Genomic DNA, 22530 nt, shown 5'->3' with positions numbered 1-22530 from the left:
TCAGTATTTGTCGGAGTGGCTGAATTGGGATAGTCACAGCAGTTGCACTCTTGGTTATAGACCAAATTTGGTTGGCAGTGTTGCAGGTAGGCTATTTCATCACCACAGATGTTAAAAGCATTTGGATCATCATGGTTGGGGTATTGCCCATCGCTCCTTCCTTCACAGAGGTTTCCAGAAGGAGTTGTATCTGCAAAGCCAGGAAAACACGGAAAAATCAGATCAGATATCAGAAATTGTGTGAATTGCTCATTAACCTTGTTTTATCATGACATACTATTTGTATATCACTGAGTATGACTGTTGCGATTTCTATATAGAAAGAACACACATTTTCTCTCTGCTTAATACAATGTAATACAGTTAATAAAAGGTGATTCCATCAAAGCTAATAGCATTCAATCAAGTACACAGTGGAAACCACATGACAGGATAGGATTTTAATGTTTCACATTTTGGTTACCTAACACCAGCAGACTATGAGGTGGCTGATGAAGGGGTAGTTGCCATCTTTACAGTGATTTTTAGTCAGTTAAATTTAATATATTAACATAAACAGAATTTTTTTGCACACAATACAGTAAAATTGGTTGGTCTATAATAAGACGATTGATGTCATTTGATTTTTATTTACAGTTTAACCTCATAATAGGACAAGAATCCCTCTTCATCGGTGTAGCGGCCTTCTTCACCAGGACCATTGGCTGGTGCTCCAACACCACTGGATGCAGATGAGAGCTCAAAGGTTCGCCCGTATGCCGCTAACCCCAAGTTTAGCTGTTCTGTAGGTGCTCCCTGATCTGTCCAATATTGCATTGCATAATCCTAGAAAGTGAAAAAAGAATTAGAAGACATGTCTGAATATAAATGTGATGAGGTAGTTTAATCCCTGTACTTACAGTGTTCCAGAAGATGTCATCTCCAGTGTCCTGGGATCCCTTGTACAAGGAGCTGTGATGTCCTGTGACACTTTCCAAGTCGGCACGAAAGTCAAATGTCAGCACATTAATGAAATCCAGGTTTCTGATAAAATGCAGAGAAGATCAAGTTTACCAAAACATGATGACAGCTAATCATGGGTATAATGTCAAGAATTACATTAAATTAGTTTTACTCTGCAATCTTTGGGACATCATAACTGAAATCGATGGTGTCTTTCTCAGCAGAGACACTAGCAGTAACCATTAAGCTGTCACGGTTAGTTGCTGTTCCCTCAGCGACAAAGGCCTTTTTGAGCTCCTATACAACACAGAAGCATGGTTCACTCTCTGTTAAATACAAAATCTAATATTTTCCTACACGGTGTACATACAGTATGGCATATTTCTGAATGTGTTTGTTGCAGAAAAGAATTTCAGAATCTTACCCTGCACAGCCGTGTGAATCTCCGTTTGTCTCTTGATCTGCTTCCAGCTCCTGCGGGGTTCCTCCAGTCAATGTTGAGCCCATCAAACCCATTGTCTCTCAGTAGTGTGATAGCAGACTGGATGAAGGATGTTCTTCGTTTTCCTGACACCATTTTCCTGAATCTTTGCCCTGACGCAGAAAAGGCCTACATGTTCATTTAAGTAACTTACTTTCTGTTGTTGAAGTCCATGCCACCGACCGACAACAGGGTTTTGAGCTGTACATTTCTGTGTAGGCATAAAAGTTTAATATTAATTGTTTACAAAACACAAAAGTATAGTTTGCAATTGTTTTACACAAAATTTAGAACGTATTCTGACAGGTTTAAGAACTGACCTGGTCTTGAGTGCATTAAAGGACTGATAGCGTGCTATGTCATTTTCATTGGTGGGAACCAGCTCATTTGCGTTATTAATATCAGAAAAGGCATAGATCAGGTGAGTACATTTGTTCGGATCGATATCTGAAACCATGAACTTCCCCTTGTTTTCTCTATATTCAGCATCGCTGTTATAGTAACAGACTAGCCTGGAGGAAGAGGCTGAGAGATGGAAAGAAATCAGGATGGTTTTAATTAGTTTTTGAAAACATTAATTATATTAAGATCCTTGTTTGACAACAATTGTGGAGTGGAGTTTTCAAAGAAAACAGACTGGTTAGTATTGGGTTACGAACAAAGCTCAACAAGTCAGTTCAGCCAAATAGAAAAAAATGTAATAATAATCCACACAACACATACAGTATGGATTGTCCAGAGTAATGGGAACAGTGTTTCTGTAAAGAATTTTCAGTGGATCGTTGTGGGGTTAAACCACATTAAATTCACACTCACTGTAATCTAAGACACAAAACATGGGTAAATTGGAACTACCCCGGAAAAGAGAACCCAGAGTATATCTGAGTTAGCTGATGGCGGTGGTGCCCCCTCCCCTATTAGCCGTGGACAAACACAGAGATTTCACTCATTCACACACACACAACCTACTGCATGATCCCCTGGCTGAGATAACAAAACAAGAACTATCTGCACGGCTAGAGACCACTGACGTTAAGTCAGGAAATGTGTTTTTGTGATTTGGATGAACTGATCCTTTAAGGAAACATTTAATTGACCAGCGTGACTTACTTGCAGTGAGAGCGAGCTTGCACATGTTGTCACTATGTGGATAAGCAGAAATAAAAAAGTTGTTCAACATGGAGCTGAAAAAAAACTGCACATCTTTAATCAAGTCTAGTTAATTTCCAAAACTATTCATTCTGTCAAGGTCAAGTGCTTTCTTCAATATGATGTAGATCTGCCTTTTGTGTCAACATTAAAAACTGAACTGCAGTCAGAGTTAGACTGTAACAGACTTTTTCCTTTAAAATTGTGTCTCTGAGCAAGCTCTGAATTAAGTCACTTTCTTATACAATATAACTTGTATGTACAGATAATTTACAACATAGACAGCAGCGTACACCAGCGACACAAAGCAATGTTTAAAAAAAAAAAAGGTGTTTGGTTGTTCTGTGGCAAAGCTTACATTTACTAACGCTCAATGAATCGTGGCAAAAGCCAACCAGTAAATTGCTACAGAATGGTCCACTGAGTATTTTAGCAGTTTAAAGACACTTGTCACTGAAGTCAGCCGGTTCCCCTGTCGAATACTGGTGAGTGCACGAGCTGCCTCTCGACCCGGAGCCGTGTGGTCGAAGATCTTCCTTAGAGTCTCTGTGAAGGCGCCTAAGGATTGACAAATTGGTCTCTCCCTGGCCCATTCTGCCGTAGCCCAAGCCTCCGTCCGTCCTGACAGGTAAGAAATCACATACGCCACCTTGGAACGCTCAGTTGGAAAAGAAGCAACTTGTAATTCAAAATGTAAACATTGGGTTAAGAACGCTCTGCAATTCTCCGGCGAAGCGTTCAGGTCTGGAGAGACGAATCATTGGCTGGGGAGTAGCCGTGGAGACGGGAGGGATGACCGCCTAACCTTGACCGGTAGCGGCCTGGCCCCGCGGCCATCGCAGAACATAGTAACTGGACGCATGTCCCCAGCTGTTGGAGCTGCTTGGCCAGCTGGTCCACCTATGTCGTTCTGGAATGCCGTCTGATTGTCAGAGTCCTTACTCCGACGCACAGAGATGACAGCTGCTCATCCAGATTGTGGAGACGAATGCCTTGACCACCGTCTTAACCTTCTCTGAGTCGGCTGAGTCCATGTCTTTGGCCAGTTCGTACTGTAACAGTACGATACAACAAGAAAGGGAGGTGGGACTCAATTGCATGACACAGAGGCAGATAAATGTTGAATGGAACTGGTCTTTACTGAAAACATTGCAGTTGCTATGGTACACGCATAGACAGTTGAACATACAGAGTATCAAGGGGTAATCCAGGAGCAGAGTCGGGTCACGGAAACATGTTTGGTACACGGGCAGATACTCAGCGTAACAGCACAGCAGACAAGGTAAGGGCAGAATCGAGTCACAGAAACAAGGTCGAGGAAGCCGGGGAATCAAACGCTTGGGAAACAAGAAGACGGGACTAATGCTGGAACTCTTGACATCGAAGTACGAAGACTAACTGGCAACGAGAGAATAACAAAACAGACTCTAAATACACACCAAGAAGTGAGAGGGAACGAGACACAGGTGAGGACACTAACGAACAGATTGGGAACACCTGGGGGTAGGAAGTAGAAACAACAGAGAACAGGTAATTAACAAAATAAAACAGGACACAACACAAAACATCTAACGAACAGGCCGAGACCTAATAGATATATAATTGGGTGTCATCCGCATAACAATGAAAGTTTATAGAGTGGTTCCTTATAATATTGCCTAAAGGAAGCATATATAAGGTGAATAGAATAGGTCCAAGTACAGAACCTTGTTGTACAAACTGAGATCGCTCAGATAAATAGGACTTAGACCTGCTTACTGCGGTTCCTTTTATGCCAATGAAATGTTCCAGTCTCTGTAATAGAATGTCATGGTTGAAAGCAGCACTGAGGTCTAACAAGACAAGAACAGAGACAAGTCCTTTGTCTGATGCCAATACAAGGTCATTGGCACCTTTCACCAGTGCCGTCTCTGTGATATAATCTACTCTAAATCCAGCCTGAAAAACCTCAAACAAACCACACAACTGTTTTGCGACTGCTTTCTCAAGGATTTGTAGCAAGAAAGAGAAGAGAATTGGCCTATAGTTGGCTAAAACGTCTGGATCATGACTGGACTTTTTAGGAAGAGATTTTATTACAGCTACTTTAAAGGATTGTGTTACATAGCCAGATTATAAAGACAGGTTGAGCACATTTAATAACGAGGTGTTAATTAAGGGTAAAATGTCTTTAAACAGTTGTAATTGGGTCTAAAAGACAGGTCAATGGCTTAGACGACGAAATTGTTGATTAAGTTAGTTGGTTAAGATCGATTGCAGTAAAGCAGTCTAGATATATTTCCTTTCCCTACATCTTATATGAAAATATACACCAGCTGTGTGAAACATGTATTAAATGAAGTGTGCCAATACTTTTCTGAGTACGAAGCACACACTGGCAGCAGCTAGGTGCGTGCTGTCACTGATGGACACAAATTCTATTTTGGCAACAAATTAATAATAATCATACTAATTATAATTATAATAATTATATAACAACATGTTCTCACTCTAACTACAGGTAAGACAAGCAGGACAAGTAAATGTTTCTTGTTGACCCAAATACCAAAAACACATATTTTCTCACCTACCTCCAGTGGCTTCTAGCCACACCTTTTGTTTTGTTTACCCATGTTTTGGTCTCTCAGGTTTCAATGACAGTGAATTGAATTTGGTTTGTACAGAGGAAGGTCCTGTAAGGTGACTTTTTTATTATTATTAAAAGTTAACTATCTTGTGCGCACAAGATTATTATAAATCAAAAATTACATTAAATCAAATCAAATCAAATCAAATGTATTTGTATAGCCCAATATCACAAATTATACATTTGTCTCAGTGTGCTTTACAGACTGTACAGGTTACGACATCCTCTGTCCTTAGACCCTCGCATCGCACAAGGAAAAACTTCCTAAAAGAAACCCCAAAATTAAAGGGGAAAAAATGGAAGAAACCTCAGAGAGAGCAACTGAGGAGGATCCCTCTCCCAGGACGGACAGACGTGCAATAGATGTCGTGTGTACAGGATAAACAACATAGTACAAATACAACATTTGACAGAAATTATATTGTGTTGAAAAAAAAAGAAATAGAAAGTATGGATGAATCCAGGAAAATGTCAAAAAGGCTTCCCGGTGTCCAGCAGGACCAGGTCAGTAGGCGCTGTCACGATTCATGATCCTGACGTAAACTTTATCAGTGGCAACCTGCCACATGAGAGACAGACACTCCGGGGATGATACCCCGGATGGTGAGTTAGTAACATACATTTACATAAATGCATACAGATAGAGAGGGAGAAGAAGAGAGGGGAGGGGAGGAGAGAGGAAGAGAAGGAAGAGAGCAGGGAGGTGTCCCCCGGCAGTCTAAGCCTATAGCAGCATAACTAGGGGCTGATCCAGGGCAAACCTGAGCAAGCCCTAACTATAAGCTTTATCAAAAAGGAAAGTCTTTAGCCTACTTTTAAATGTGGAGAGTGTGTCTGCCTCCCGAACACAAACTGGAAGCTGGTTCCACTGGAGAGGAGCTTGATAGCTGAAGGCTCTGGCTCCCATTGTACTCTTAGAGACTCTAGGAACCACAAGTAACCCTGCAGTCTGGGAGCGTAATGCTCTAGTTGGTTTATAAGGTACTATGAGGTCTTTAAGATATACTGGAGCCTGACCATTAATTGATTTGTAAGTCAGGAGAAGGATTTTGAATTCTATTCTGTATTTTACCGGGAGCCAGTGCAGTGCAGCTAATACAGGAGTAATATGATCCCGTTTCCTTGTTCTAGTCAATACACGTGCCGCTGCATTTTGGATCAACTGAAGAGTCTTAAGTGACTTTTTGGGACAACCTGATAACAATGAGTTGCAGTAATCCAGCCTTGAAGTAACAAATGCATGGACTAGTTTTTCTGCATCATTTTGAGACAGGATGTGTCTTATTTTTGCAATGTTACGTAGATGAAAGAAGGCAGTCCTTGAGATTTGTTTTATGTGGGAGTTAAACGACAGATCTTGATCAAAGATGACGCCAAGATTCCTTACAGTGGTGCTGGAGGCCAAGTTAATGCCATCCAGAGCTTCTATGTCATTAGAAAATGCGTTTCGGAGGCGTTTAGGGCCAAGTATAATAACTTCAGTTTTGTCTGTGTTTAACATCAAAAAGTTGATAGACATCCAAGTTTTTATGTCCTTGAGGCATGCTTGAAGTTTAGCCAATTGATTGGTTTCGTCTGGTTTAATTGATAGATATAATTGGGTATCATCCGCATAACAATGAAAGTTTATAGAGTGGTTCCTTATAATATTGCCCAAAGGAAGCATATATAAGGTGAATAGAATCGGTCCAAGTACAGAACCCTGCGGAACTCCAAGACTGACTTTGGCTGTCATGGAGGATTTATCGTTTATCGCTCAGATAAATAGGACTTGAACCAGCTTAGTGCGGTTCCTTTTATGCCAACACAATGTTCCAGTCTCTGTAGTAGAATGTCATGATCAACAGTGTCAAAAGCAGCACTGAGGTCTAACAAGACAAGAACAGAGACAAGAGTCCTTTGTCTGATGCCAATAGAAGGTCATTGGTAACTTTCACCAGTGCCGTCTCTGTGCTATGATGAACTCTAAATCCAGATTGAAAAACCTCAAATAAACTATTATTATGTAAAAAGTCACACAACTGTTTTGCGACTGCTTTCTCAAGGATTTTAGCGAGAAAGGGTAGATTAGATATCGGCCTATAGTTGGCTAAAACCTCTGGATCAAGACTAGGCTTTTTAAGAAGAGGTTTTATTACAGCTACTTTAAAGGATTTTGGTACGTAGCCAGATAATAGAGACAGGTTGATCATATTTAATAACGAAGTGTTAATTAAGGGTAAAACTTCTTTAAACAGTTTAGTTGGAATCGGGTCTAAAAGACAGGTTGATGGTTTAGACGATGAGATTGTTGAAGTTAGTTGGTTAAGGTTGATTGGAGTAAAACAGTCTAGATATATTTCAGGAGTTACAGATGTTTTTAAAATTCCAACAGTTGAAGTTAAGTCATTACCAATTGAGGTCAGGAGGAGATTAATTTTGTCTCTAATAATTATAATTTTATCGTTAAAGAAACTCATGAAGTCGTCACTACTGAGAGATATAGGAACAGAAGGCTCTGTAGAGCTGTGGCTCTCTGTCAGCCTGGCTACAGTGCTGAAAAGAAACCTGGGGTTGTTCTTATTTTCTTCTATTAAAGAAATTCAATTTCTTTCTCTAAAAAATACTTTCTCTAAATACAGAAGGCAATGCTGGCTTCTTCCACATAGGAGAATACGTTGAAAAACACTTATTCCAAGTCACAAATGTATGACGACAGTACATATTCCTACATAGTGAAGTATAATTGCGTATTTTTGAATTTTCCAAAGGTTTCTCATTCCACATAAATTAAATCCAAAGGTAATACATCATTATTTATTTATTTATATTTATTATTTATCTAATACAGGATTATTTAAACCCTTGCTTCTGCAGTCTTAGTCATGCAGCCCAATATTATAGTTTCATATAAGGTAATAAATAAGTAAGCATAGAGTGCGGGGATATAGTTAATCTTATACATTTCATCCAGATTGTTTAAAATTAGCACACCTAGGTACTTTATGTGTTTCTTGGTCAACTCCCAATCAAACTGGCTCTGAAGTGAGCAACAGTCAAATTTTAAATAATGGCGTTACCTCTGTTACTTAACTCCTTGCTAACTTTAAAACCTGATACTGTTCCATATTTTCCCAATAATTCCAATAGAGCTGATAACGATTGTTCTGGCTTTGATAAATATAATAGAATATCATCCGCATTTAACGATATATATTTTTGCCCCAATGCTTTCTGCTGTTGCTCATTATGACAATAATTGCTTTCTTTGAGATTGAAGCTAACCTTTTTTTGTGGGTCTGCTCTTGTTGGCTGATTTTAATCCCTGTGTAATTAGATGTACATTACATAACAATGCTGCTGTTGGTCTGAATACTAATTATAGCCTTTTTCTGTAACCATCAACAGGGCTGTTTTGCCTTAGTAACGTAGAGTTTCCAAACGTTAATCCAGTTGTTCCGCTTCCTGCGGCTACCTTTGAATTCAACGTCTAAAGTGCCCGGCCCATGAGTTGACATTTTTTTTCTAGTTCAAAATGCAGATAAGGATTATTGCCAAGAAGGTTAGTCAGCAATAAGGAATGTGACTTGATGTTACAATCAGTGTGTGTGAATGCGTTCATTAATTAGCCCCACCCTATCATACCAGGTGTCAGCCCTATTTAAAGCATTGAAGCCAGACATCAGTCAAAGTAGGGAGACAGTATCTGCTCATTTGACCATTGTCTTGGTAAGTATCCTTTTTACTCTAATTTTATTAAACCACATTTTCATTAATTTCTTAGTTGTTGCTATGTATATTGCTATACCTTCTTCAAATAGCTTCATCGCTCCAACTAACTGTCTAATAATCTGACATGTTATTCAATGATTCCAGATGATATTTGATCACTGATTGAATCTACTTACTACCCTGATAAAGGTAAGTGAAAATATTAGGGGTCCAGTAGAAAGAGTGTCTAAATGTACACCATATTACAGTGACAAGTGTCTTTAAACTGCTAAAATACTCAGTGGACCATTCTGTAGCAATTTACTGATTGGCTTTTGCCACGATTCATTGAGAGTTAGTAAATGTAAGCTTTGCCACAGGACGACCAAACACCTTTTTTTAAACATTGCTTTGTGTCGCTGGTGTACGCTGCTGTCTATGTTGTAAATTATCTGTACATACAAGTTATATTGTATAAGAAAGTGACTTAATTCAGAGCTTGCTCAGAGACACAATTTTAAAGAAAAAGTCTGTTACAGTCTAACTCTGACTGCAGTTCAGTTTTTAATGTTGACACAAAAGGCAGATCTACATCATATTGAAGAAAGCACTTGACCTTGACAGAATGAATAGTTTTGGAAATGAACTAGAATTGATTAAAGATGTGCAGTTTTTTTTCAGCTCCATGTTGAACAACTTTTTTTATTTCTGCTTATCCACATAGTGACAACATGTGCAAGCTCGCTCTCACTGCAAGTAAGTCACGCTGGTCAATTAAATGTTTCCTTAAAGGATCAGTTCATCCAAATCACAAAAACACATTTCCTGACTTAACGTCAGTGGTCTCTAGCCGTGCAGATAGTTCTTGTTTTGTTATCTCAGCCAGGGGATCATGCAGTAGGTTGTGTGTGTGAATGAGTGAAATCTCTGTTTGTCCACGGCTAATAGGGGAGGGGGCACCACCGCAACTTGATAACAAAATGCTTTACATAAACTAAACATAAAATTGTAAGAAACATCAGCTAACTCAGATATACTCTGGGTTCTCTTTTCCGGGGTAGTTCCACGGTGGTGAAAAAGGTTTGTCTGGAGCCCTGCCCCAGAGCCAGAAACACCTGGTCTGCACTGTACTGAATGCACTTTTTCCAATTTACCCATGTTTTGTGTCTTGGATTACAGTGAGAGTGAATTTAATGTGGTTTAACCCCACAACGATCCACTGACAATTCTTTACAGAAACACTGTTCCCATTACTCTGGACAATCCATACTGTATGTGTTGTGTGGATTATTATTATTTTTTTTCTATTTGGCTGAACTGACTTGTTAAGCTTTGTTCGTAACCCAATACTAACCAGTCTGTTTTCTTTGAAGGTCTCTGTTTGATCCTCGCCAGCTTGGGTGAGTTTATAAAGTACATTAATCATAATCAGTCTTAGTAGCAGAGGAATAATGTACCCTACTCCACAATTGTTGTCAAACAAGGATCTTAATATAATTAATGTTTTCAAAAACTAATTAAAACCATCCTGATTTCTTTCCATCTCTCAGCCTCTTCCTCCAGGCTAGTCTGTTACTATAACAGCGATGCTGAAAATAGAGAAGACAAGGGGAAGTTCATGGTTTCAGATATCGATCCGAACAAATGTACTCACCTGATCTATTCCTTTGCTGGTATTAATAACGCAAATGAGCTGGTCCCCACCAATGAAAATGACATAGCACACTATCAGTCCTTTAATGCACTCAAGACCAGGTCAGTTCTTAAACCTGTCAGAATACGTTTTAAATTTTGTGTAAAACAATTACAAACTATACTTTTGTGTTTTGTAAACAATTAATATTGAACTTTTATGCCTGCACAGAAATGTACAGCTCAAAACCCTGTTGTCGGTCGGTGGCTTGGACTTCAACAACAGAAAGTAAGTTACTTAAATGAACATGTAGGCCTTTTCTGCGTCAGGGCAAAGACAGGTATGATGATGATGATGATGATGATGATGATGATGATAATGATGATAATACATTATTAGACTTGTATAGTGCTTTTCTAGTAACTCAAAGCCGCTTGACAGAGTGAGTGACACAAAAATAAATATATAAACAAACAAACCAGAAAAATAAATATAAGCAGCACTTCAATATGTTTGTATTTTCCTCACCATGAAACCTGCTTTTCACATTGATCCTCTATTTGTATGCGTTATACAGCATGCATGGTGCATGGTTTCTTACAAATTAGGTAGCACAAGGTAAGGTGCTGGTATTTTATGGTTATTAGACCATTCGCCTACAGCTGTCTTTACACACGTGATTTTGAGCTTTTTGTTGCTCTTTGAGTTTGTGCTAACGCTTAAATTCAGTATGTTGAGTGTCTTCTTGAGAGCACTGTTTTGTTCAAATGTTTACTAGATTCAGGAAAATGGTGACAGGAAAACGAAGAAGAACACCCTTCATCCAGTCTGCTATCACACTACTGAGAGACAATGGGTTTGATGGGCTCAACATTGACTGGAGGAACCCCGCAGGAGCTGGAAGCAGATCAAGAGACAAACGGAGATTCACACGGCTGTGCAGGGTAAGATTCTGAAATTCTTTTCTGCAACAAACACATTCAGAAATATGCCATACTGTATGTACACCGTGTAGGAAAATATTAGATTTTGTATTTAACAGAGAGTGAACCATGCTTCTGTGTTGTATAGGAGCTCAAAAAGGCCTTTGTCGCTGAGGGAACAGCAACTAACCGTGACAGCTTAATGGTTACTGCTAGTGTCTCTGCTGAGAAAGACACCATCGATTTCAGTTATGATGTCCCAAAGATTGCAAAGTAAAACTAATTTAATGTAATTCTTGACATTATACCCATGATTAGCTATCGTCATGTTTTGGTAAACTTGATCTTCTCTGCATTTTATCAGAAACCTGGATTTCATTAATGTGCTGACATTTGACTTTCGCGCCGACTTGGAAAGTGTCACAGGACATCACAGCCCCTTGTACAAGGGATCCCAGGACACTGGAGATGACATCTTCTGGAACACTGTAAGTACAGGGATTAAACTACCTCATCACATTTATATTCAGACATGTCTTCTAATTCTTTTTTCACTTTCTAGGATTATGCAATGCAATATTGGACAGATCAGGGAGCACCTACAGAACAGCTAAACATGGGGTTAGCGGCATACGGGCGAACCTTTGAGCTCTCATCTGCATCCAGTGGTGTTGGAGCACCAGCCAATGGTCTTGGTGAAGAAGGCCGCTACACCGATGAAGAGGGATTCTTGTCCTATTATGAGGTAAACCTGTAAACTGTGAATAAAAATCAAATGACATCAATCGTCTTATTATAGACCAACCAATTTTACTGTATTGTGTGCAAAAAAATGTTAATATATTACATTTAACTGACCCTTTTTTCAGATTTGCCTTAAACTTGAAGGAGTAACAACCCATCTGATTACTGATCAGAGAGTTATATATGCAACGAAAGAAAATCTGTGGGTTGGATTTGACAACAAAGGCAGCCTTGATAATAAGGTAATCATTTGTTTCATTACAACTATTGCTCACTAATTAATTAACAAATTACTGGTTGTACACACGACTGGTTGCATAGATATTTTTGATAACATGACTTAGGTCGTTAAAAGATTTTGTCCCTCATCTTCTCAGGTCAGTTACATAAAAGCTCACAAATTTGGAGGAGCCGTTGTCTGGTCTCTGGACCTGGATGACTTTAAAGATCACTGTGGAGATGGCAACTACCCCTTAATCAGCCACCTGCATAGTCTGCTGGTGTTAGGTAACCAAAATGTGAAACATTAAAATCCTATCCTGTCATGTGGTTTCCACTGTGTACTTGATTGAATGCTATTAGCTTTGATAGGAATCACCTTTTATTAACTGTATTACATTGTATTAAGCAGAGAGAAAATGTGTGTTCTTTCTATATAGAAATCACAACAGTCATACTCAGTGATATACAAATAGTATGTCATGATAAAACAAGGTTAATGAGCAATTCACACAATTTCTGATATCTGATCTGATTTTTCCGTGTTTTCCTGGCTTTGCAGATACAACTCCTTCTGGAAACCTCTGTGAAGGAAGGAGCGATGGGCAATACCCCAACCATGATGATCCAAATGCTTTTAACAACTGTGGTAATGAAATAGCCTACCTGCAACACTGCCAACCAAATTTGGTCTATAACCAAGAGTGCAACTGCTGTGACTATCCCGATTCAGCCACTCCGACAAATACTGAGAATACTGGAAAATTCTGTGATGGAAAGGATGATGGGCACTACGCCAACCCTGATGACCCAAACAGTTTTCACCAATGTGCTAATAAGATAACATACACCAAGAACTGCGCTGTGGGCTTGATCTTCAAGCAAAGCTGCACGTGCTGTGACTTTCCCGATTCAGCCACTCCGACAAATACTGAGAATACTGGAAAATTCTGTGATGGAAAGGATGATGGGCACTACGCCAACCCTGATGACCCAAACAGTTTTCACCAATGTGCTAATAAGATAACATACACCAAGAACTGCGCTGTGGGCTTGATCTTCAAGCAAAGCTGCACGTGCTGTGACCATCCCTAGTCATCCACTCCGACAGATACTGTAAACCTCTGTGATGGAAAGAAATATGGGTACTACATCCAGCTTGATGACTCATATTTTTCACATTTGGCTTACAGGTAGAAAAATTGCTTTATAATGGTACTGCTGGGTTTTATAGGCCTGACTTATATACACTTATTTCAATACATTTTAAAACACAATTCATGTATCAAATGTTCGGCACTAATATTTTCAGATTGATTTCCATCAGCTCCCTGTGCCCATTGAAATGCCAAAACAATGAGAAAATGATTAAATCTCTTGTACTTCCTATTTTCAGTTAGAAAAAGATCAAATGATGCATTGACATGACATCAAACCTTTACACATTTAGTTACATATACTGTCTTTGATTTGAGACTGCGTACATGTTAAAGTGGAAATGTCCAACCATCCATATCTATCAATATACATTTAATCTGACAGGCTTTACTTATTTTATTAGTTATTGTTGGTGTTTCTAATTCTGTTGCATCGGTGTGCTCTTGTTCGTTTATATTTTATGTTTAATAAAATCACGCATCAATAAAATACCACCAGTTTCCCAGAGAATTTCTTTCATATTTATTCAACATTTGGTTGTTCCATGTTGGTTGTGCTTTATCTATCAGGTGTTGTGTATGATAAAAGACACACCAAGTGTGGTGGAAAGTTTTAATTAAGTCCTTATACAAATTACCAGTGAAGTATATAATACTGAAATGAAGATTCTTGAGAAATAAGCTTGTCTTTGGAGTATTTATTCTTTGCAAAGAAGGATCATCATTTATACAGAGTGCAAGCAGTCTGTATGAGGAAGAACCCCGATAAAATGTGTTCATGTATTTTACAGACTGTAAGGAGAAATAGGGGTGGAAGATTGACACAGTTGACCCTAAAAGTCAGTGAGTAGAGAAGGGAGGGGGTGGAGGATTCAGACAGTGACAGATAGTAGAGAAGGGGGGTGTATGGAAAGTTCCCAAAGTTGCAGGTGTTAGATAGACATACAACAGTGAGTAGCGAGGGGAGGGGAAGAAGATTCACCCATTTGGGATAAACACAAGTAGAATAGTCAGGGCGGGCATACAAATAAAGTTACAGAGATATGCTGGGAAAGACAGAAGTTCATTGAACAAAGTATGAAACAAGAAAAATGTAACTTGGAAATATGAAACTTTCTATTACATTCCTCCCTTTTGATCATTCTATCAACATAAACAAATATGTACAATTTCATCACAGGCGTTAAAACTTTAAACTCAGAAACACACAAATATTCACATTTGATACATGAATTGTGTTTTAAAATGTATTGAAATAAGTGTATATAAGTCAGGCCTATAAAACCCAGCAGTACCATTATAAAGCAATTTTTCTACCTGTAAGCCAAATGTGAAAAATATGAGTCATCAAGCTGGATGTAGTACCCATATTTCGTTCCATCACAGAGGTTTACAGTATCTGTCGGAGTGGATGACTAGGGATGGTCACAGCACGTGCAGCTTTGCTTGAAGATCAAGTCCACAGCGCAGTTCTTGGTGTATGTTTTCTCACCAGCACATTGGTAAAAACTGTTTGGGTTATCAGGGTTGGCGTAGTGCCCATCAACCTTTTTACCACAGAGTGTTCCAGTATTTGTCGGAGTGGGTGACTCGGGATGGCCACAGCAGTTGTCCTCTTCGTTAAAGATCAAATTTGGTTGGCAGTATTGGAGGTGGGTTATGTCATGACCACAGTTGTAAAAAGAATGTGGATCAGCAGGGTTGGCGTAGTGCCCATCATCCTTTCCAACACAGAATGTTCCAGTATTCTCAGTATTTGTCGGAGTGGCTGAATTGGGATAGTCACAGCAGTTGCACTCTTGGTTATAGACCAAATTTGGTTGGCAGTGTTGCAGGTAGGCTATTTCATCACCACAGATGTTAAAAGCATTTGGATCATCATGGTTGGGGTATTGCCCATCGCTCCTTCCTTCACAGAGGTTTCCAGAAGGAGTTGTATCTGCAAAGCCAGGAAAACACGGAAAAATCAGATCAGATATCAGAAATTGTGTGAATTGCTCATTAACCTTGTTTTATCATGACATACTATTTGTATATCACTGAGTATGACTGTTGCGATTTCTATATAGAAAGAACACACATTTTCTCTCTGCTTAATACAATGTAATACAGTTAATAAAAGGTGATTCCATCAAAGCTAATAGCATTCAATCAAGTACACAGTGGAAACCACATGACAGGATAGGATTTTAATGTTTCACATTTTGGTTACCTAACACCAGCAGACTATGCAGGTGGCTGATTAAGGGGTAGTTGCCATCTCCACAGTGATCTTTAAAGTCATCCAGGTCCAGAGACCAGACAACGGCTCCTCCAAATTTGTGAGCTTTTATGTAACTGACCTGAGAAGATGAGGGACAAAATCTTTTAACGACCTAAGTCCTGTTATCAAAAATATCTATGCAACCAGTCGTGTGTACAACCAGTAATTTGTTAATTAATTAGTGAGCAATAGTTGTAATGAAACAAATGATTACCTTATTATCAAGGCTGCCTTTGTTGTCAAATCCAACCCACAGATTTTCTTTCGTTGCATATATAACTCTCTGATCAGTAATCAGATGGGTTGTTACTCCTTCAAGATTTAAGGCAAGTCTGAAAAAAAAAAGGGTCAGTTAAATTTAATATATTAACATAAACAGAATTTTTTTGCACACAATACAGTAAAATTGGTTGGTCTATAATAAGACGATTGATGTCATTTGATTTTTATTTACAGTTTAACCTCATAATAGGACAAGAATCCCTCTTCATCGGTGTAGCGGCCTTCTTCACCAGGACCATTGGCTGGTGCTCCAACACCACTGGATGCAGATGAGAGCTCAAAGGTTCGCCCGTATGCCGCTAACCCCATGTTTAGCTGTTCTGTAGGTGCTCCCTGATGTGTCCAATATTGCATTGCATAATCCTAGAAAGTGAAAAAAGAATTAGAAGACATGTCTGAATATAAATGTGATGAGGTAGTTTAATCCCTGTACTTACAGTGTTCCAGAAGATGTCATCTCCAGTGTCCTGGGATCCCTTGTACAAGGAGCTGTGATGTCCTGTGACACTTTCCAAGTCGGCGCGAAAGTCAAATGTCAGCACATTAATGAAATCCAGGTTTCTGATAAAATGCAGAGAAGATCAAGTTTACCAAAACATGACGACAGCTAATCATGGGTATAATGTCAAGAATTACATTAAATTAGTTTTACTCTGCAATCTTTGGGACATCATAACTGAAATCGATGGTGTCTTTCTCAGCAGAGACACTAGCAGTAACCATTAAGCTGTCACGGTTAGTTGCTGTTCCCTCAGCGACAAAGGCCTCTTTTGAGCTCCTATACAACACAGAAGCATGGTTCACTCTCTGTTAAATACAAAATCTAATATTTTCCTACACGGTGTACATACAGTATGGCATATTTCTGAATGTGTTTGTTGCAGAAAAGAATTTCAGAATCTTACCCTGCACAGCCGTGTGAATCTCTGTTTGTCTCTTGATCTGCTTCCAGCTCCTGCGGGGTTCCTCCAGTCAATGTTGAGCCCATCAAACCCATTGTCTCTCAGTAGTGTGATAGCAGACTGGATGAAGGATGTTCTTCTTCGTTTTCCTGACACTTTTTTCCTGAATCTTTGCCCTGACGCAGAAAAGGCCTACATGTTCATTTAAGTAACTTACTTTCTGTTGTTGAAGTCCAAGCCACCGACCGACAACAGGGTTTTGAGCTGTACATTTCTGTGCAGGCATAAAAGTTCAATATTAATTGTTTACAAAACACAAAAGTATAGTTTGCAATTGTTTTACACAAAATTTAAAACGTATTCTGACAGGTTTAAGAACTGACCTGGTCTTGAGTGCATTAAAGGACTGATAGTGTGCTATGTCATTTTCATTGGTGGGGACCAGCTCATTTGCGTTATTAATACCAGCAAAGGCATAGATCAGGTGAGTACATTTGTTCGGATCGATATCTGAAACCATGAACTTCCCCTTGTCTTCTCTATTTTCAGCATCGCTGTTATAGTAACAGACTAGCCTGGAGGAAGAGGCTGAGAGATGGAAAGAAATCATGATGGTATTAATTAGTTTTTGAAAACATTAATTATATTAAGATCCTTGTTTAACAACAATTGTGGAGTAGGGTACATTATTCCTCTGCCACTAAGACTGATTATGATTAATGTACTTTATAAACTTACCCAAGCTGGCGAGGATCAAACATAGACCTTTAAAGAAAACAGACTGGTTAGTATTGGGTTACGAACAAAGTTTAACAAGTTAATTAAAATCACAATATAAAATACACTTTCTTCTACAGGTCTCCAGCTTTACAGATAGGTTTGGCTTTATTTGTCCAGATCAATTGGATATTACTCTCTTAGATTTCAGCTTTTACCCCAAAACATTGGAGACAAATGGAATTTTGTTTTATATATTTTTTTAAATCAACAGCAATGTGTACTCCGGATAATCAACACTGTACATGTTGTATGGATAATCCAGAGTAATGGGGACACTGTTTCTGGAAAGAGTTGCCATTGTATTCTCTAAATCCAATTATTCAGTGGAAAGCACCACAAATCAAATTCCATTTCACTTTCACTGTAATCAGAGAGACACAAACTATCTGTATGGTTAAATACCACCAGAGGTAATTAAGTCTTTATCATATGGATGAACTGACCCTTTAAGTAAACTTTTACTTGACTAGCTTGCCTTACCTGCAGTTACAGTGAGCTTGCACATGTTGTCACGTTTTGGATGAGCACAAATAGAAAACAAATGTTCAATTTTCAGCTGAAAAAAAAAGAAACACACAACTATAATAACATTATAAATAAAATAATATTAAACGCACAGTATAGGTCGAGGGTTGTGACACTGAAAACTATTTCATCCACTTTTTTACAGCTGTAACAGCAGCAACGGGACAGTCTGTGGTGGAGCCTATGACGTAAGAACAAGTTTAAATAACTTGATTGGGAACATGCCTGCCGCACGCTCTCATGCGCACCTGAATGACAGGCACACAGTAAACAGACAGACAGGGTCGGACAGCCTGTAAAAACATTTCCCCGGTACACCAGATCAACAGCACAACGCTGATGTTGTTACTTTGCTCCTGAATTGTGAAGTTTTTTCCTCAAAGGAAGTCACATAATAATCCTTTTAGCTCTACATCTGCTCTAACTGTATGATTCTCTCCATTTGTTTTAACCTTTTAGAATTTTACTTTGATTTTTTGTATTTTTTGAAGGAAACATTAAGGTGAAGAAATAGTCCCAGGAAAGAGGATTTTCTTTGGGCCCTCTTAGGCAAAGTAAGGAGGAAAGTTTCAATGACATAGTCAACAAACATGTAATTAAGTATGGCATGTCAGATTAAATGATAGATTTTAATAGCACAACACAGAAACACCTACAATTACCAGGTACTGAACAACAATTGCAAATAAATTGTAGAAGTTTGTATTATCTATTCATAAATAAAATATTGAAATAATATTGTTGTGGCAGTAGGTTGTGGTTAAGGTGCCACAGACAAACAGGGTTTTAATGTTCACTAGCCTTTCCGGCTATAACATGTAACACAGATGTTACGTCCCCAAGGTGACGCTAGGCCCTAGCGTCACCTTGGGGACGTAACACCTGTGACACCTAGCGGCTAGGGGAAGCTGGAGACAATAACACAACAACCAATGATTGATCAAGTCAGAGTAGAAGTGAACGTGTATAATCATTTATTGCAAACATGAAACTGGTTCCAATGAACTCTCTAAGGTAAGGGTGAGGAAGGGTGTAAAACACATACAGAGGTGGCAACAACCTGCTAAACTAGTGTTTCTAACAAAGAAGTCTTTACGTGGAACGAACACACACACGCACACACACACACACACACACACACACAGAATTTGCTTTGGTCAAAGACGTCAGGTGCAAACCATGGCGAGCTTCAATACAGGTCCATAAGAATTCAAACAAATTGCACAAGTCTTCTCCTTTACATTATGTTTTATTCAACAAAGATGTACTTGCCTTTATCAGGTTGGCGTCTGAGGCCACTTCTGGTTTCCTTATATACAGTCCATAAATCAGGCATGAGGAGGAGTAAGTATGCAAAATAACATCATCATCCTGCATATTTGGTATCCATGGTGACATGGTCCATGGTCACATGATCTGAATAGACTGTGTATAAGGAAACTTGAAACGGCCTCAGACACCACCCTGATGAAACCAAGACAATTATTATTCAAGAGAACACAGCAAAAACTATCCCTGATCAAAATATTTAATCAATGAACTTGTAAGATATAAAGAATCTACAAATGAATAGGAAGTATAATATATTGACTAGCAAAGTTGTATGTAATACTAATGCTTTGACAGTTAACTGCATTGCACAAGTCTTATAAGTCAATATGTTGAATGAATTCAAGTTTTAACGGACAACACATGCACTTCTATTGTACATATTATAAACATCAATCCTGCTGGACCAGCAACCTTGTGGACGGGTTTTCCTCCTCCAGAAATACATACAAAATCATTTTTTTAATTTAAATACTAGGGTATGCCATAGGGGTGAAAATGTGTGCTACAGAATCGTATTTCCTTCTCTTTCCCTCTTCTTTCTCTCTTTTCTTCCCCCCCCCTTCTTCCCACTTATTTTCCTTTCTTCCCCCCCTATACAGACTATTGTTCCCCAGCTTGAGCGACAGCATATGCTTCTTTCAGACCATGACGCAGGATGAAGAGATCAGACCAGCTCTTCCTGGTCCTCCTTTATTGAGGGCCCTTCCTCCTGATAGGTCAGCCAATCAGGTAATCACCACCTAATTACAGCACAGGTGAGAGAAGAGGGGGAGGAGAGAAAGTAATACAGCAAGACCAAAACACAACCTGTCTGGAACGTAACAACAGGCCTCACAAACAATCACAACTTAAATGTCTCTTGGCTTCTACTCGGACCCAGCCTACTGCAAGAGACCAGAACCAGGTTACCACCATGCTTATATCATGTGACTATAATAAACTATAATAACCTGATTCTGTACAGCTGTCTGATCTGCAGCTGGGTCACTCCCACCTTTCTACCAGCAGCCGGCACCCTAACCACACCCCACTGCCACGATTGTGTATTGCAGGGGTCGTGAACCTTTTTGGCTGGGAGAGCCATAAAAGCCAAATATTTTTTTTATGTATTTCCTTGAGAGCCATATAAATTTGAATGCAACTTTACGTGTGCATTTTTTAAGAATAACACGTCTCCGAGTACTAATAGCGGTATCAATGTTGCATTGAACAGGTGCTCTTTTATTAAATAAACTAAACGCTTACGTTATTTATCTCATTTATGTGCACGTTTCAGTGTTTACTGCACGGGGGTCAAACTCAAGGCAATTATATCCGACCAGCGAGAAAATGTCATATGTCTGTCATAACTGGCCCGCCAGTTTTGGTAATTAAATCAATGCATGGCACAACTACGGGAAAATACATTTGAGGAATAATCTAAATTAGTGAATGAAATGAAAGTTTTTGGAAAGAAAAGGGAAACACACCACAGATCTCTGGGACGATGTGAGCTGGACTGTTTGTGCGACATAACGAAGCATCTCACTGTTAAACCTGCAGCTTCAGGGCCGTGTGATCACAGACATGTATGATGCCGAGCTGCCTGTGGGAGACTGATGCAGAAGGAAACTTTGGTCACTACGTGTTTCAAAACACTGACAAACATCTCCACCGCTGTGTTCCCGACAGCATTCTGCTGATCACTTTATGTGTACCCTGTTCAATACATGTGGACCGTGTTTGGCCCTCCACGTAGTCCCAGTTTTTAATGTTGGCCCTCTGTGAATGAGTTTGACCCCCCGGTCTACTGCTTGTTTTGCGCAGTCTCGCGACGGGCGGGGCTCCGCCCCCTACACATACACACACGCACACACACACACACACACACACACAGCGGAGGAAAGGAGAGGGGAGAACTAAAAACAAATCTGCTGCTAAATGTTTTACTTTAAAATGACACAGTATAATTGTTTATTACTTGTTAAGTTAAAAAATGTCAGCTCAAAATTGTCTGCGAGCCATATCGCGTTATCGAAAGAGCCATATATGGCTCGCGAGCCATAGGTTCCCGACCCCTGGTGTATTGACAGACATGGATGGGAGGATACACTTGTCACACTTTACATGCAGCAACAAGTGAGACAAGTGAAGTTGATTCGGGCCCGGTTGATGCAGCCGAGCAGACATCTTGGCGCTAGCATAGATATAAAACAATAGATGTGACATCTTCTAATGACATGAAAAAGTCAGAGAAAAGTCATATTATAGTATACCATACAAATGTCATTAAAAAGTCATGGTATAGTATGCTGTTCTAATGCCTTACAAAAGTCTTAAAAAACATCTATTATGGTATACCATAGGAATGTCATAACAAAAGTTTTAAAAAGTTTCTCCTACGGAACAGTACGACACAATCTCTTCCTAATATTTATTACCACACCGTGTGAATGCACAATAAGTAATTTCACTGTTACTAAAACTGATCCTGAAGTACAATTCCACCAATTCATCTACACTAGAGTGTGGCCCCAAGCGCAGTGAATATGTGATGAACTGCTGAAATCACACACTCACAGTTAGGTCCATCATTTTTATTTAGTTATTATTAAACCATGTTTCACTAAAATGAACATGAAGCACCATGTCAAGTAAGCCGAACCCGACCATCATTTGATTTGATTTGGATGCCCAAATAAGGAGTAAGCTGGAATTACTTTTTTCTGTCCCGTAGTTTTCAGAAGAAAATTAGTTATTTTTCCTGTAATATTCAACTTCTGCATGAGATCTTATGAACAGAATGTAGCTGAACTTCAAGGATCCAAAAATGCATCGGTCTGAATGACCTTACTTCCCTTATTGGATGCAGCTTACAAAGCGGTCCAAACCTCTCGCCCGTC

The 22530-nt window shown here is 39.2% G+C and overlaps 2 protein-coding genes and 1 pseudogene across 2 annotated transcripts; 1 reads left to right on the top strand and 2 right to left on the bottom strand.

The window, feature by feature from the left end:
* Positions 1–615: 615 nt before the first annotated feature.
* Positions 616–3409, bottom strand: LOC115010969 (chitotriosidase-1-like; annotated as a pseudogene).
* A 5463-nt stretch (positions 3410–8872) lies between these two features.
* On the top strand, positions 8873–14049 carry LOC115011139 (acidic mammalian chitinase-like). The gene is made up of 13 exons (XM_029436119.1): positions 8873–8906; positions 9054–9098; positions 9613–9644; positions 10262–10288; positions 10439–10643; positions 10753–10809; positions 11300–11465; positions 11593–11717; positions 11809–11932; positions 12007–12189; positions 12314–12430; positions 12566–12695; positions 12970–14049. Exons 3-13 carry the CDS (start codon positions 9620–9622, stop codon positions 13500–13502), a joined length of 1692 nt encoding a protein of 563 aa, XP_029291979.1. The 5' UTR covers positions 8873–8906; positions 9054–9098; positions 9613–9619; the 3' UTR covers positions 13503–14049.
* Positions 14050–14752: 703 nt separating this feature from the next.
* Positions 14753–18296, bottom strand: LOC115011140 (chitotriosidase-1-like). Its single transcript, XM_029436121.1, has 11 exons — positions 18272–18296; positions 17750–17776; positions 17395–17599; positions 17229–17285; positions 17007–17180; positions 16762–16878; positions 16547–16670; positions 16282–16472; positions 16042–16159; positions 15777–15906; positions 14753–15503 (listed from the first exon to the last, which is right to left on the bottom strand). Exons 1-11 carry the CDS (start codon positions 18294–18296, stop codon positions 14980–14982), a joined length of 1692 nt encoding a protein of 563 aa, XP_029291981.1. The 3' UTR covers positions 14753–14979.
* Positions 18297–22530: the final 4234 nt, after the last annotated feature.

Source organism: Cottoperca gobio, chromosome 7 (assembly GCF_900634415.1).
Source record: "Cottoperca gobio chromosome 7, fCotGob3.1, whole genome shotgun sequence".
NCBI lineage: Eukaryota > Metazoa > Chordata > Actinopteri > Perciformes > Bovichtidae > Cottoperca > Cottoperca gobio.
Note: the sequence above shows the minus strand (reverse complement) of the source record. Positions and strands in the feature narration are given on the sequence as shown.